Source organism: Gracilinanus agilis, chromosome 1 (assembly GCF_016433145.1).
Source record: "Gracilinanus agilis isolate LMUSP501 chromosome 1, AgileGrace, whole genome shotgun sequence".
Lineage (NCBI taxonomy): Eukaryota > Metazoa > Chordata > Mammalia > Didelphimorphia > Didelphidae > Gracilinanus > Gracilinanus agilis.
The window spans coordinates 371,356,850-371,374,702 of NC_058130.1; the positions used below are offsets into that span (position 1 = coordinate 371,356,850).

The 17,853-nt window shown below is 34.1% G+C and overlaps 1 protein-coding gene and 1 pseudogene across 1 annotated transcript in view; one reads left to right on the forward strand and one right to left on the reverse strand.

Moving 5' to 3' along the window:
* Window positions 1-17,853, forward strand: part of HCN1 (hyperpolarization activated cyclic nucleotide gated potassium channel 1) — a 641,980-nt gene that overhangs the window by 472,168 nt on the left and 151,959 nt on the right. Inside the window, exon 4 of the mRNA XM_044657751.1 lies at window positions 2,428-2,646. Within this exon, the coding sequence (XP_044513686.1) occupies window positions 2,428-2,646 (219 nt within the window). The remainder of the gene's footprint in view (window positions 1-2,427; window positions 2,647-17,853) is intronic.
* LOC123231487 lies at window positions 12,072-12,491 on the reverse strand (annotated as a pseudogene).

The following is a 17,853-nucleotide window of genomic DNA, read 5'->3' on the forward strand; positions in this document are numbered from 1 at the left end:
AACTCCTTGTACCACATATGATAATAGTAATTTAAATTCCAATGTCATGTTCATGGCACATCTGAAACTTTCAGAATCCAATTGTATTTTATTAAAAACTCTTATAAATTTCCATGGAGAAGAGAGATGAAGGAAACAATGTGCAGAATAAACCCTAATGGCTACTAGATAGAAATATACCCTTAAATAGGTTAGATGAACAGATTACAGAGATATCACATTTTTCTTTTTAAAGTCAATATAATTTTTATGGATTATTTTAAATTTCATTAATTATTCATTCCAATGATTATATGTGAAAATAACCAGAATATTTAAGGGATTGTTTTAATGAGACAGTTTTTCTCATACTTAATAAATAGTTTTCCTACATATCTTGACTTGACTTCACCTATTCCAATTCTAAATAATTGGAACTCATTGTTTTTGTGTCTTCAACAGAGCATTGTGTACCAAAATCTGTAAGAATGTGCTTATATTTTGACTTTCTTTTAAAGAGAATTACAAATTGCTTGGAAATCTTATTAGAGAATAAGATCTACTCAAATATTTTAAGAAGTGATTCAAATTTATGAGAATACAAATCATTCCCCAGCAGATAAATGGTCAAAGAATATATGAACAGGCAGTTTTGAGATGAGGAAATAAAACCTCTCTATAGTCACAAAAAGAAATATCTAAATCACTATTGATTGAAGAGATACAAATTAAAACATTTCTGAGTTATCACCTTACACCTATCCGATTGGCTAAAATGACAGAAAAGATCCATTTTAAAATTCAAAATGATTTGAAAAATAGCTTGAAAGGTTTGAAATTATAAGCATAATACAAGGTTATGAAGACCTGTGTGAGCAAGATAGAGAAGATAGATGGGAATCAATGTAATTGAAGAAAACTTCCTTTATTTTTAGATATATTTAAATATATTTATTTTAATTTTATTTGTTATATCATGTTTATTGAACAAAGAAGGGATTAGTACTTTTAAAACTGACAGAGACTATGAAATCTATACCTAAGTGTATACACATACACAAATATGAGAGGGAGGGAGGTGGAGGGGAGAGACAGAGAGAAAAATGGACAGAAACAGAGAGAGAGAGAGAGAGAGAGAGAGAGAGAGAGAGAGAGAGAGAGAGAGAGACACACACACACACACACAGATACACTACTGGCTTCCTTATTGGAAAAAGTCATTAATCACTAATTAATTTATTTCTCTCTCTCCCCCAAAATAAATGTAATATAGATGTATGTATGTAAGTATCTATCTATCTATCTGTCTTTATCAGCAGCAGCAGCTCCTAAAAGACATGAGATTGATGACTTTTTTTGAAGGGTCAGATAGATAGCTCAGTGGATACTGAGGTGGGCCTAGAGGAGAGAGATCCTAGGTTTGAATTTGGCCTCAAACACTTCTTAGCTATGTGACCTGTCTGACACAATATTCATTGTCGAATCCTTACTTCTCTTCTGCTTTGGAACCAAATCTAAGTATTGATTCTAAGACATAATGTAAGGGTTAACTACACACACACACACACACACACACACACACACACACACACACACCACATAATGTTGAAAACAAAAAGGACTATATCTATGAATTCAAGAGCTTAAGAAATTCCCAAATAATGCAACATGTTCTGTCATTACCAATCTCATATCTTCTCTGCAACTTAAATTTTTAGAGAGCGAAGCTTAAGAGGCTTGCCCAGGATTGCCTATCTTGTCTATATTAGAAGTGGGAATTAAACAGAGGTAAATATTGAACCTGGGCTCTTAGGTGGCAGAGCAGATAGAATGCTAAGGCTGGAGTAAGAAAGACTCATTTTTGTGAGTTCAAATGTGAGTCCACACTTGGTAGCTGTGTGATCCTGGGTAAGTCATCTAACCGTGTTCATCTCAGTTTCCTCAACTGTAAAATGAGCTGAAGAAGGAAAATGGCAAAACACTCCAATATCTTTGCTGAGAAAACCCCAAATAGGGTCAGAAAAAACTGAAAAAAAATTACTCAATAACAAGAACAATAATGATAAAGCATTATTTAACATTCCCTTTATATTATTTATTCAGGTGATTTTCTTGATGAGTCAAAGGAATGTCAATGATTTCATGTAACTAATTTTCTTTTTTGGCTTTGTTATCTTAGAAATAGTTGTTAAATGAAGGTGATTTTTCCTTTCTTGGTGTGTTAAGCAAAATCTAATAAAGATAACTATATAGCCATTTTATAAAAAAAAGTGAATACATGGTACAGTGTTACAAAACAAGTTATTTAGAATGTTTCTGTGTTATTCATGATACATTTTCCTTATCTTCCTTGCTGTTTCAGCCATGTCTCTCTCTCTTTCTCTCTCTCTCTCTTTCTCTCTCTCTCTCTCTCTCCCCCTCTCCCTCTTTTATTTTTTCTTCATACAGAATGACTCCTGGGGAAAGCAATACTCATATGCACTCTTCAAAGCTATGAGTCACATGCTATGCATTGGTTATGGAGCCCAAGCTCCAGTCAGTATGTCAGATCTCTGGATCACCATGTTGAGTATGATTGTAGGGGCCACTTGTTATGCCATGTTTGTCGGCCATGCCACCGCATTAATCCAATCTCTGGATTCCTCAAGGAGACAATATCAAGAAAAGGTAATTAGTTTTAGATACTTCTTCTCACTTAGTTAACTATTAATCTGTTATAAATCTTCACTGAATATACATAGCTGTCTCAACAAGGATTCAGTGAGAACTTTCTAATTTTTCTTTGAAATTGCCTTGAATGAAACAGCAAAGATCTATTAGTTGGTGTGAGCAGCATCAGCTGCTATATAGCACTGAAGACATTTAAGTAAGATCTCATGTGTGCTTATGAAGTCTATTGTGTGAGTACTTTATATAAACAGAAACACTAAGCATAGGCAGGGACTTCCACATTGATGAAATTTCTTGGGTAGATTTCTTTTTTCTTGGATAGTAAATTATTTAGTCATTACTATCTTAGGACATATTTGGCAGCATGTTAGAGCTAATAGTTTGTAATCAAATTTTAGCAGCATTTGGCCAGGTATACGAGCATGTACTATCTGTCTTAAACTTAGCAATAAATTATGGGTCTCTGAAGAATATCCCACTGTGGAGTGTTATTTATGAGAACAGACCAAAAAACAGAAATAGTTTTAGAAATTCATTAGGTTATTTGGTAGAGGAAAGTTATCAGGAAATGAGGTATATTCTTTTCTTCTAGGCTCTGGAAGATTTACATTATAAAAGATTTAAATAAGAGTGGCCATAAGAGACCCAGGACAGTAAGACTAAACATAAGATTGAGTGAGAACCAACATAAGTCCTAGGTGTGGAAATCCCAAACTAGAATACTTTGGGTTGATCTGGACTTAGGAAACCCAAAACACCTTAAAGATGACTCTAACATTCCTAGAGAATTACTAGAATCAGGTGACATTCTGTATGTGGATGATCTTTGATCAAATAAAGTTGAATTTAAACAGGATAATGATTTTTCAGAATAATATCATAAATGATTTACCACCACAGGAGCTTATTTTTTGTTGTGCTTATTGTTTGAAAGTAAAACTCAGAATTCAACCCTTATGTTTTTGAATGTTCAGACTTAAATAATTTGTTAAATATTTCTTGAAACATCGTTTTGGTCTTTCCTTTTATTATACCCCCTTGAAAAGAAAAAAAAAGACAAAATGTTTTAATATTGACAAAAAAGCTCACTATCCATCAAATAATACTAATACCATAGTGGCATTCTATATATGAAGTATTGAAAAAAGGCTTTCTCTTGTTTTATAATAAAAAACTTTCATTCCTTAAGTAGGTGAGTCTGATAAGCAGACCAAGAGAGGTGACCAGACAGTGGCAGAATTTTAACTGATTTTTTATTCAGAATAGATTTAGTTAATTTAATTCTTACACTCTAGTATAGAAGAGAACCTAATTCAAGCTTTTATATATTTATTTGTCCACTCCTTTAATGTGCCATAATGCTTTTAAAACAATAATTGGCACCAACTTCTTTTTAGAAAAATGTATCTTCTCACCTGTATCATCTTTTTTCCCCTTAAGTTCCTGGTTTGTCAATAATCAATAGTATTTTATTTTATGCTTTTGAGCTGCTACTAAAATGTCAAGTGTTTAGTAGCAGGTGGATAGAGATTCAGACCTAAAGACAAGAGATCCTAGGTTAAAATGTGAGCTCAGATAATCCCTAGCTTTTGTGACCCTGGACAAGTCATTTAATCCCAGTTGCCTAGACCTCATAACTCTTCTCCCTTGGAACTCATGCTTAATATCGATTATAAGACAGAAAGGAAAGGTTTGTTTTTTTAAAAAAAGCAAATGTTTAACTTAGAAATTCTAGTGATTTAATAATTTATATATAGCTATTATAAATACAAATTAATCTGGAGACTTATTACCAGATGTATAAGCATTTTTAGTGAAAAGAGAGGAAAAAAAGAAAAAAGTTTCAGTTTTTCTAACTTTAAGTAAAAATCCAGTTCTCCATTACAGCTTGTCAGAGATAGCTCAGGGAGATAAGAGAGCAGAGAGAGGCAGCAGCCCAGGGAATGTTAGTTCAGGATATCCAGCCCCACATCATAGGCCAATGGTTTGCAAAGATTTGCAGTATTATGCCTGTGCTGGAGGCTGGCACTCTGGGGGATGCTGGGGATGCACCACAGAGTAAGATAAGTGACTCTGATTCCTACTTTAGTCTGCCTGGGGGAGTCTTCCTGGATTGGACTAGGTTAAAGGTCTCCCAGATAATTTTACTTCACACAATTCCCTCCAACCTCTGATTCTGTGGGAGACCAGTATGTTCAGCCTCCCCATTCTTGGTTCTCCAGGAGATTAACATGTTGCTCTCTACAATGAATATATACATTATGTACATATTTTATATATGTATATATATATATGTATATATATATATATATATATACACACACACATACACAAATAGATAGTCTATACATTTAGAATTTTCTCACCAGGGGGCATAAGAGCACAAACTATGTTGTAAATTTCATGGAGGCCATTATTACAATTTGGGAAATAAAAAGAACAAGAAGGGGAGAAAGAAAAATGATCGGTACATTGACAAAGAACCATTTAGGGGGTATTCTCCTTTGCCATGAGTATAAAAATGGAGAGCTAAACTATTCCCCTGCATCAGTTCAATTCTTAATATCCAAAGGTTCACTATAAATCGCATAATGTAGCATTTTATTTCTGCAAGCAGTTTTACAGCATCTCCTCCAGAAGATCTCCTTTCCTGGTCCAGGCTATTGTCAGTTATGCTTTTCTAAAATTACATTAAAAAGATCTTTGACTTTGGATTTTTAGGATAATTACACAACCCCACCTGCCAGGAGGATATACACCAACAATAGAATTGACACAGAGTGAATGACTAATCTATAAGTTATACGAATCAATTCTTCCAAAAACAAGAAGACAGAGAAAATTAAATTTATATATGTACTTATATACATATATATATATATATATATGTATATATATATATAAATATGAGTCCAAATTAAAATCATAACAAGTCAATGACTCACCATCAAGATCTAATTGAGGTGGTTTATAGCATTCAGGATAAGTGAAACAATGTTACATTTACCCACCATCAGCCAAGACTACAGAAAATTGCTATACTAGAAAAGAAAGAAGAGACAAAAGTCTGAGGAAAAGGGAAATAAGATACTGTGGTCTGATTTCCATATAAATCATAGGGATAGAAAGCAGAGTTAAAACCAGAGAAAAATTTTAGCCTCATATCTTGAAGGCAGAAAACAGGGTAGTCCAATCTCAGGACTTGCTAAACATCCACTTCCTCAGGTCCCCTGAGATGTGTCCTTTACCTTGGCATAGATCTTTGATCCTGTGCTTCATCACATGGATTAGTGGTTTATTAGTAATCCCGTCTTCTGAAATCAGACCCAAATATCAGTTAAAGTCCCAAACTATTTGACAAGCAATGGCAGGTTTCAGTAGTCCAGAGCTCTTGGGCAAGCAAGATCAGGGTTGATAGCTATTGTAAACTAGATCATTCAATATCAAATATCAATACTGATTCGATAAACACAAAATTTTTTAAAAAATCAAATTTAAATCAGAAAGCCAAAAAAAGAAAAAAGATCAAAAAGGAAATTGTATTGCATACCCCTACTAAACAATGGACCTGCCAAACATAGGCATAGCAAAAAGATTTATCACTTAGAAGTGAAAGCTATTTCCTTTTTAGCATGGCCATGATATACAGTTCGAATGTATGTATTTTTTTTCTCCTGCTAAAAGCTTTGCTACAACAACTGAGAAAAATTAGAAGGCGAACAATAATTCCCAGGATTAAAAGGCCCATTCGAGTATAGTAGATAAAAAAAAAAATCCCTCATAGCCATGACAGGTTTTATCATGCACAGTCAGATGTAACTTGAGTTTCTAAAGCAATCTGCATTTCAAAATCCTTTAAAGCTCATGGACATGTGTAATAGTTTCATTAGATCTATTTATATATGGGAACAACAAGATTGATTAATGAGAGCACATGAACCTCCCGATGTGGCTGTAAGCACATCAAGAGCTAACCAGTTTTGTATAATTATCTTTGCTAAGGGATCAATCTTGTCCTTTAAAGAAAATAACCTTAGAAGTTCAGGAGATAGCTTGAACTGTATCTTGAGTCAATCTTTCAAATTCAGTAGAGATATTTCTTTTTTTCACGGTTTTTAAAATTATTTAATTAATCAAATTTAGAATATTATTCCATGGTTACATGATTCATGTTTTTTCCCTTCCTTCTTCCCTCCCTCTCTGAGAGCTGAAGAGCAATTCCAGTGGTTTATACATATACCATTGTTCAAAAGCTATTTCCATATTATTCATATTTGCAATAGAGTGATCATTTAAAGTCAATATCCCCAATCATAACCTCATTGAACCATGTGATCAAGCAGTTGTTTTTCTTCTCTGTTTCTGCTCCCACAGTTCTTTCTCTGGATGGGGATAGTGTTCTTTCTCATAAGTTCCTCAGAATTGTCCTGGATCATTGCATTGCTGCTAGTAGATATGTCAATTACATTTGATTGTTTTTCAGTATATCAGTCTCTTTGTACAATCATTCCAAAACTGGGCAGAGCAGCTCAGAAAAACTCTATCCTGCTGATGAGGAGGCTACTGAATTAAGCCTTGACCTCTTGGTTCTTGAATGCTACCAGGGGCTCTGATTTCTAGTTATGGACTTATCCACTAGGCCAATAAAATGAACATGCACCAGCACTGACCAGATCAAAAATACCATACCACCCATGGGGAAGGGTAGAATAAGCAGAAGAGTTACAGACATAGAACTACTCAGAGGTCACCAAGCCCCATAGGATATTTACTGTCAGCTAGAATGAGGCAGTAACAGTTGTAAAAGACTGGAATGGAATAATGAGATTGCACTTCACACTTTTACCCATATACTTGCTACTTAAGGGATGCTTACTTCTCTCTACACACAAGTCAAAGTTAGGCACATGATCAGTCAGAGGTAGTGGGGCTCCCAGATATCTGAATCACTTTAAAAACCTGTTAAAATCAACTGAGATTTTCACAGATATATGACATGATTCTAAGAAATAACCCAATGAACCTCACATATCATAATATGTAATTTAGTTTTCACTGATTTGGCACTTTTGTAAGCACTTTTTGCAATTTCTATAAAGCACAAATGAAAATAAAAACTAAAAAGAGTCATCAAGTGTCACTAATTCAGGTTTTATAAACCATTTTCATTTGAACTTAGAAAGCATTTATGAAGCTTCTCTTAAGTGCCAAGTTATGGTGTAACCTCTGGGGACACAAAACCAAAATCATGCCTGGAATGCCCCCTTTCTTCATTTCTACCTTCTGTCTACCCTGGTTTCTTTTAAGTCTCAGCAAAATTCCCACTTTCTTCAAGAAGCCTGTTTGCAATTTAGGATGTGTATTTCTATTATCAGTGCATTGCACAATATTAAAATACAGGAAACCCAGTGCTCCCTAGTGTCTAAAGAGCTGTCTGGTAACAAGCTGAACATGTAGGGAAGTGCATTAGCCTTGTCTATTCCCTATTGCAATTATTATTATATTATATGTTATGTTATATTATATATTAATGTACCTCGCTAAACAGTTTGGGGCAATGAGAGAAACTGATCTGATATTACTTCATTTTTCTTTTTTTCTATTTTTAGTCCTTAACATATCAATTCTTTTAGTTTGTTGGATTCCATTTACTAAGTTAACTGCCCTAAGTGGCCTGAATTAGTTGATGAAGTAACAAAGAGTTTACTTAGTAGCAAAGTGAAAGGAGATTATACTAGTTTTATAAGTCTTTCACTTTTTAAAGAAGTTATTTTCTGGGAGGATAAAATGAATCCTCTTTTTTATTTACCCATTTGAGTCAAATTATACCAGTGCTTAAAATATAATCTATAGTTATGTTAGATTTATATGCCAAAGATTATAGCTCTGATAGTCCAACAGATTCTAAAGGTGCAAAAGCTTTCCTTTATCATGTACCAGTGTCCCTAAAATGCCTCCTCCTCCTAAATTAGATCATTCACATTATACATACAATACAAAGACAATTTAATTTATTTTTCATCTAAATAAAGAGCAGTATCAAACCATTCACTTTGACTGCTTTTAAAATAATATTCAGGGAATATGCTGCTTTATCTTGTAAGTTTGGGAATATGTTCTTAAAAATAGACTGTGCCTGAATATCCTGGTCAATTAGAAATGCAGAAAATTCAGGGAGCATAATTGTGCTTGAAGGCAAGGGAACAGAGAAAGAGGCCTGAATAAAGGAAAGAAAGAAAGAAAGAAGATATGCAAAGAGAGGGAGAAGTAATTAATCAACAATTATTCAATCTGAAATAAAATATTATTCTATTTGGTGATCATATCACCGAAAACTTTAAAAGAGACTCCTATAAACTGAAAATAGCTTGTGTACATCTCTGTTGAAATTTCAGAAGTTTTAATTGTTTTTGTTGTGTTTTTTTTAAAAGCATACTTTATGTGGATTTTTAAATATTTCGCCTATGTATGAAATAATAGTTCACATTTTAGGCATTTCCTTTGAAACCTCAGAAGTGTTCATCAATTTACCATTACATGAAAGTTCTTTGAAATGAATAAGCTATCAGTCAGTAAAAATAATTTATTTAATAATTATTAAACTGGCACTATGTGCCAGGAACTGGCTTACTATGGAATAAGAAGAAAGGTAAAAACAGTCCATGTCTTTAAGGAACTCATATGAGACATGTAAATAGGTACATATGAGATACATACAGAGTAGTTGGAAGACAGCCTAAGAAGATGCAGCATCCATTGGGTCTAGTAAAGATGTCCTTCCTGCCTAAGATGGCATTTGAGCTGAAACTGGAAGGAAGCCAGGTGGAAATAAGCAGGGATAACCTTTTAGACCTGGAAGACAACCTATTAAAGGTCACAGAATTAAAAAATGGTGGATAGTATTATTGAAGAATAGCAAATGTGACAGTATGGTTCAATTTTAGAGTGAAGAATATAAGGGATTATTATAGTAACCTGATAGTTTTACAGCAACAAACCTCTACTTTTATCAGTCTTTTAATGAACTGTCAAACTCATCTTTCTAAGGCATGGTGTGACTATATCACCCCTCCCTACTTAATAAACTCCAGTGGCTCCCTATGACCTCCATGACAAAATCTAAAATAATCTATTTGGCATTCAAAGGTCTTTATAACCTAATCCCCTTTCCAGTCTTCTTCCACCATCCTTCCATGCTCCACCTTTCTTCAAAACCCATCTAACATTCCTCCTTCTACAGGAACCCTTTACCAATCCTCCTTAATTCTAGTTTCTTCTCCCTATTTATTATTTCTAATTGAATCCATGCATTCTTTGTTTTTTTTTAATTTTCAGTGTGTTTATTTTTCTTCCAGTTTGTTATTTTCAGTTTGTCTCCCTCATTAGACATTAGACAATAAGTTCCTTAAAAACAGGGACTACTTTATGATTGTCTCTGTATCCCCATGTCTTAGCACAGTGCCTAGCACATGATAGGATCTCAATAAATGTTTATCAATTATTTATTGCTGCCTGCCTGAGTAAATTGTAAGAAGATTGAAAAGACAGGAAATGCTCAGGTTATAAAGAACTTTAAATGACAAACAATAGGAAGCCACTTAATTGGGAGGAAGGAAGTCTTAATTTTCTATTCAGGTATTGATCAAAATTATGATTTTAGAAAATAACTTTGGCAACTGCGGATTGTAACGAGAAGAGAGTTGAGGCAGAAAGAATAATTAAAAAGCTACTGCAATAGTCTAGCTGAGAGGTGGGGAGGTACTATAAAGGCTGTTGACTGAGCAAGTGGGTAATAGGGGACATATGTGAGAGACAGAGGAAAAAAAGGAAAAATTGGACAACTTGCTCTTTTTCCTCATATGCTGAGAGACTGTCCGCCTCAGTCTAGAATATTTGAAGATAATTAGTACTAATTCCAATATTTTGAGCCTTTTTTATAATAAAAATGGCTATGGATGAGTGTCATTGTTTTTGTTAACTTTGGTTCTGGGTTGTATCTTAAACACAATAAAACAAAGAGCGGGGCAGCTGGGTTGCTCAGTGGATTGAGAGCCAGGCCTAGAGACGGGAGGTCCTAGGTTCAAATCTGGCCTCAGACACTTTCCCAGCTGTGTGATCCTGGGCAAGTCACTTGACCCCCATTTTTTACCATTACCACTCTTCTGCCTTGGAGCCAATACACAGTATTGACTCCAAGATGGAAGGCAAGGGATTAAAAAAAAGAAAGAAAAGGAAAAAAACAATAAAACATTGAAGTAGAAAAAATATAAAACTATTAAATATGCAACTCACTAATAAAACCCTTGAAGAATAAAGAGTTAGCCACATTTAATTGCTTTTATCAAACTTTCAGAGAATCTTCCTTTAATGGGACAGTCACAATAGGAATTACTCTCTGGGTTACAGGTTCTATTGGTAATGGAAAAAAACACAATTACTTTCAGTAAAATGCAAAACAGGAGATGGACATCACCTTAACACAAAGAATGTACAACTTATTTTAGTATCTTGAGAAATTTAAGGTGTTACACTGACATATATCTTGTAACTAAAACTGAATAGTAATGTGAGTGATTAAATGTATTCAGTACTGTCAAAGAGAAAAGCTTACCGGTGATTCAAAGTAAAGTTTTGTGGCCTCATATAATAAAGCAGAAATATATTTGTCATTTTATTTTCTAATTTCATTATACAACTATGAATGGATGAAGGAAAAGAAGACATTTATTAAGTGTTTGCTATGTGCAGAATACTGTGTTAAGCACTTATAACACTCCCACTTAAGTGTGCACACATATAAAAACTTTGCACATTCACTATTCCTGTGACTTCCCTGACCAAAGTAGCTCTCCCAGCACAGCATTCTCTATTTGTTTTGTTTCCCCCCCCTATCAGAATATAAGAATCTTAAATGCTCTCTTACTCAGGGAAGTCATGGAAATGAGTGAATGAAGTGGAAGCAAGTCATAGAAAATTGACTGCTAAGTGTTTTCCAATAATTGTAGGGTCAATTGTTAGCACTGTTCCAGAGACAGAGGTGAAAAGAATGGGGATAGGAAAAGAGTATAATCAGGAAGGGGAATGCCATGAAGATGGCTTAGTAGCAATGAGAGAGCAGGATTGGGTTAAATACAGAAACATTTTGCCAGTTAGAAGTTCCATTGGAGATGGAGCACCAGGTAGGAGGGGGAAGTGTGTTGTCTTGTCTACTGAAGATACAAGCTTTAGAGACTAGTATCTTTCTCTTTCATGTTTTTTCCTAGAACTCTTATTCTAACATGTCTTTTGTATAACTTTGGTCAGAAATTTTATGTGCTCTTTTACTCCACCTCTCAGTATGTTGATAACACAAAGGCAAAAAAATTAAAGGACAAAGTCTCATTTTTACTTTTAATAAATATTTTACTTACAGAGTAGGAACTCTAAAACCATAGCTTCTGAAAGAAACACTTGTTTTGGGCCTGTCTTGTATCTATCCTCAAACTTAATTTTGGCCACCCTCCTAGCCTTATATTTTAGTGCAGGATCATGGATCACATCCTTGTGTCAACTGTTTTGTCCAAGAGGATATCCACAAGGTATTTGGTAGGCATGAGGTGGTTGTAGTTACAAACTTTCACAAAGGATTTTATATTTAATGACTTGGAAATCTTCTTTTTTGCCCATTGCTGAGGTCATTTTTCAAGGGTATCAGTGGATGGCACAAAATAAAATTTACCAATCTGCCACCAGGTCATAACTGTAAGGCATATAACATCATCAATGTTTTTCACAATGACAGCTTTGTGCCTGAAGTACAGCCTAACCAGGACCAGCACTACCTTCCCAGGTTTCATGAACTTGCCTATTTCATGATCTGGAACCCAAGACTCACTGGCACCAAGTCTTATTTTTAATAACACTTGACTCCACTAAACCCCTTGACCAGTCTCTGCTATGTCATTACTCTATGTTTCATTCAAAGTTTGAGTGGCTAATCTTTTCTGTCTGATTATTATTATTAATTTTTAATCCCCTTACATTGTTATTTTATTATTAATATGATATGATAATGATGATAAAGAGTGGCTAAGACTTAACATTTCCTACTTATAATAACACATTTATGTAGCACTTAAAGATTAATAAACCACCTTTTCTCATAGCTATCCTCTGAATAAAAAGTAGCTTAAACTTTGCTCTTCTCTACTTTACAGCAGAGAAAATTGAGACTTAGATTGGTTAATTGATTTATCCATGGTCAGGCAGGTAGGAAATGTCATTTGATCCCAAGTTACTTTATTGAAGATCCTCTGAAGCATTCCCTTTCTGAGAGAGTAACTCACTGCATCCTTGCTTTGTCCCAAACACATCAAATAATATGGAAACTGCTCACTCTGAAGCTATTTCGAATTTCTCAATTATCTTGGGTCTCTCATATGTTGGAAGATACTCTAAATTTCTTTTTCACACTTTTCTCTTGACCTTTTCTGATTGCCTGGACAAATTTCTCATGATGACTGCTACGTGACAAGGGTACTTTTCAAGTCATTTGCCAGCAACCTTACCTCTGATCATTGAAAGACTACCTTCAGTTCCTCTAGTCCAATTATATTAGATTAATTATTATTAATTAGATTAACCCACAGATTAGATCAAATTCCAAAGCAATATTAAACATACAATGCAAAATAAAATGAGATACCAATTTTAAATTTCACCTTCCTTTTGATTCAGTCAAAACATGTCTCTAATGAACACCATTTATAAACCAACATTATATAATAAGGCATAATCAACATACATTAGAATTAAATGAGAAAATAGGAAAAATAATTATAGGGTTCAACATTAAGTAGGTTTGATAAGTACTTTCAATCTTTCAGTAGTTCAAAACCAACTGACCTTAGCACCAAGTTGTCAAGAATTATCTGAATTAGAAGGTCTTCTAGTCCAATCCCCTAATTTTGTAGAGAAGAAAACAGAACTATAGAGGTTAAAGAATATACTTAAGGGAATACAGCAGGAAAAGGAAGTCAGATATTCTGATCAAGTACTTTTTCCATTGCTATACCCAAATGTCTACCTTTCTGTTTTTACTGGAACTTCACACATGAATTTCTCTTTGGCATTGGGTCACATATATGACAATCAATTTAAATAGTTTTATACTTGGTTTTATTTATTACTTGGATTTATATCCTCTAATTTACTCCCTGAAACCATGAGTGTCACATTTCTATTAATCTGTTAAAGTCCAATTAATATGTCATCACTTTCAAGACATCTTCCCAGGTTTCTCCTGGTTTGGACTTTATATAGTATTTTCCTTGTCTCTTTCTGATGTTCTTAATGTATATGACAAAGTTGTGCTATATTTATCATCTTCCTCAAGACTATTTAAGCTCCTTGAGGGCAAGGACTTTTTGTATTTTTGTCTTTCTTTCTTTAGCTCTTCAGTGCTTACCATAGGGTCTGATACATAGAAAGTACTTAAAGGTATGAATGCATATATGTGCATATATATATATATGTATCATGTTATGCTAAAGTTAGTTATATTGGAATGGCTTTCTTGCCACTTGCTTAAAGAATGTTCTAGATCACTTATATATATTCTCATAGCTCAGAATAATGAACATATGGAATACATGAATGCAAAATCGTGTTTGCCCAAGATCACTTATAGAATAACAGTTGAATCAGTTTAATTCAATTTTTAAAAATGTACTATATTGTCATTTTGTACTATGTACTATTCTAGCTGCTACCAAAGACACAACATTTGTATATGTATAGGTGATTAGCCATGGGTTAGTCATAGGAGCTAAGAATGGGAAAAGCAGAGGATTTCCATTGTAGCAAGAATGGGAAATAATAAGAATTTGACATGATTTACATAGTGTAATTCTTTGCCAGTGTAAAGTAGCAAACAAAAAATAGTTCAATTCATTTCATCACTTAATACCAGGCCAGAAATAGAAGTCATATGTTCAAGTTATAGAGGGAGATATTATGGCTTCATGCACAGACAGTTATCCAAAGGAGGAACTGAAGTGTTTCAGGAGTTAGTGATTCTCACTAAAGTTTTTCTTGGGAAGGCGGGGTGATCATTATTCATGTAATTTATGTTGTAGCAGGGGCTCTTGTTAGATTATAGGATAGGGTATATGATAGAATAGTGTCCTGTCCAATTTTGTGACATATAATTGGTAAACAAATTAAAGCAGTTATTATTGTGAAGGAAGGAAGGAAGGAAGGAAAGAAGGAAGGAAGGAAGGAAGGAAAGAAGGAAGGAAGGAAAGAAGGAAGGAAGGAAGGTCCAGAGGGAAAGAGAGAGGAAAGAAGCATTTATTAAGTCCCTACTATATTTTAGGAATGGGAAGAAAAATTACTTGCTAATTTTAATAATTGTATATATCTCTCATTAAATAGAAACAATAAATCTTACTTTCTTCATTATAATTATATTTAAATACTTCCTATATTTTCTAGAACTTTACATATACTGATTTGCACTGGGTTTTTTCCCCCTTAATTTCACAACCAAGTGATAATTCATGCTACTGGCAATCTGAAAATTAAAATGAATGATTACTTGTTTACTACAGAATATATCAATCATGTTAATACTGCTTAATTTCTTAGCTTAGCTTTAAAATAATAGAGAGTTCTCTGTATGGTGTCTAAGACAATTTTGGGCAAAAAAAACATACACTTGGTTATCAGTAGGTACTTATAAGCATAATGTCAAACACAGATTTCTTTAAAATCACTCAGATGTATGAAGTTTTGTTTTTCCCTTTTCATTTAAATGCTTATGGATATGAAGGCCTATCCTTAATTAACAAAAGTTTGTTTTGTTTTCTATTTTCAAATCTGTTCATGCTAATCTTTTGACACACATCTTAGTGAGGATTCCCCAAGTTTAAATCAGACTCAAGACATTTTGATGCCCTTTACTTTGACTTGCTTCTCATGTAGTCTGATACTTTATTTCTTCACAAAATCAAAGACATTTATTCTTTTTTAATGATTTTTATTTTTTAGAAAAATTATCCATGTTTACATGATTCATGTTCTTACTTTCCCCTTCACCCTCTGACCTCCTCCCCCCCACCATAGCCGAAGTACATTTCTACTGGTTTTAACATGTGTCGTCAATCAAGACCTATTTCCAAATTGTTGATAGTTGCATTGATGTGCTGGTTTCGAGTCTACATCCCCAATCATGTCCGCCTCAACCCATCTGTTCAAGCAGTTGTTTTTCTTCTGTGTTACCACTTCTATAGTTCTTCCTCTGAATGTGGGTAGTGTTCTTTTCCATAAATCTCTCAGAATTGTCCTGGGTCATTGCATTGCTGCTAGTACAGACGTCCATTACATTTGATTTTACCGCAGTGTATCAGTCTCTGTGTACAATGTTCTCCTGGTTCTGCTCCTTTCACTCTGCATCAATTCCTGGAGGTCTTTCCAGTTCACATGGAATTCTTCCAGTTTCTTATTCCTTTGAGCACAATAGTATTCCATCACCAACATATTACTACAATTTGTTCAGCCATTCCCCAATGGAAGGCCATACCCTCATTTTCCAGTTTTTTGCCACCACCAAAAGCGTGGCTATGAATATTTTTGTACAAGTCTGTTTATCTTTTTGGTGTACAAACCCAACAATGCTATGGCTAGATCGAAGGGCAGGCAATCTTTTATAGCCCTTTGAGCATAGTTCCAAATTGCCATCCAGAATGGTTGGATCAGTTCCCAACTGCACCAGCAATGCATTAATGTCCCAATTTTGCCACATCCCCTCCAACATTCGTTACTCTCCCCTGCTGTCATTTTAGCCAATCTGCTAGGTGTGAGGTGATACCTCAGAGTTGTTTTGAAAATCAAAGACATTTAGCACTCTGATAAACTTTAGGAATCATCTAATCCAATTCTCTTATTTTTAGAGGCAAGAGAGACTGACACCAATTGTGGTAAGATAATTTCTTGAAGATTACAAACAAAGTTAATGGTATAGGTGAGAAGATATCATGGGTCTCCCAATTCTTAATCTCAGTTGTATCACCACCACTATCACCACTATTTAACTTCATTAATAAAATATGTCTGAAATAATTGTAAATACTGAAAAGTTGGATTCCCCCTCAAATATTTTGGAAATCAATTGTTAAACCTTGCCCCAAAGAAAAGCAATACACATGCTCAGCCAATTCAATCCAATTCAGATTACATTAATTAAGTACATGAATATGTGCTAGGTTTTTGGATTTACTAAGGGAGAAAAAAATAATCAATTCCTAATCTCATGGACCCATTGAGGATAAGGAATGACAGGTTATCAACAGTTTGGGAAATCAAGGAAATAATTCCTGTGGGAAGAGACAAATAGAGCTGAACTTTAAAGAAGCTAAGAATTGTAAGATTCAAGGAATGAAAAATGGCTTTACAAAGATGTGGATAGGAGGTAGAATTCTGGACTTGGGGAGTAATGTAGTTTGGCTAGAATAGAAAATACATGAAGTAAGGTAATGCTCAATACATCCAGAAAAGCAGGATGAGAGCTATAGCTCTTGTGGACAACTTCAAATGTCACTGCTTAGGAATGCCTTCATTTCTAAACCAGATGTTTAATTTTTAAATTCACTAAATACAGCAAACATTTTTTAAGTGCCTATGACATTTAAAAGGAAACAGCATTGTGCCCAAAATCAAGGACAATAAAATTTTAAAATGTTAGGACCTCTCCTCTACAAATTTTATGATACTCTTAGGAGGATGTTGACAAAGTGTAATGACATATAAATAACAGCCAAGATCCTTTTTGATCCATGTAAAGATCTTTAGAAAGATGTTAAAGAAGACAGAATCTTTTGATTCGGGAATTGGGAAATCCTTCATACAGAAAATGAGACCTTAGCTGAGTTTTGGGGGAAAAAAAGTAATTTTTGCATTCAGAGATTCTACACATGAGATATACCCTGCCCAAATACAAAGAGGTAGAAAATTGCACATCAAGTTAATGAATAAACTACTGTTCTACAGATAGTCCATGAAGAGATATAATATAAGATGAGGCTAGAAAGATGGATTACAATGAAATTTTCAAGGACTTTGAAAGCCAGACTTAAGATTCTGCTATTTATCGTATGTGCAATGAGCTAACACATTTTATTTGATATGATTAAAGAGAGAAATGATATGATTAAACTTGAACATTAG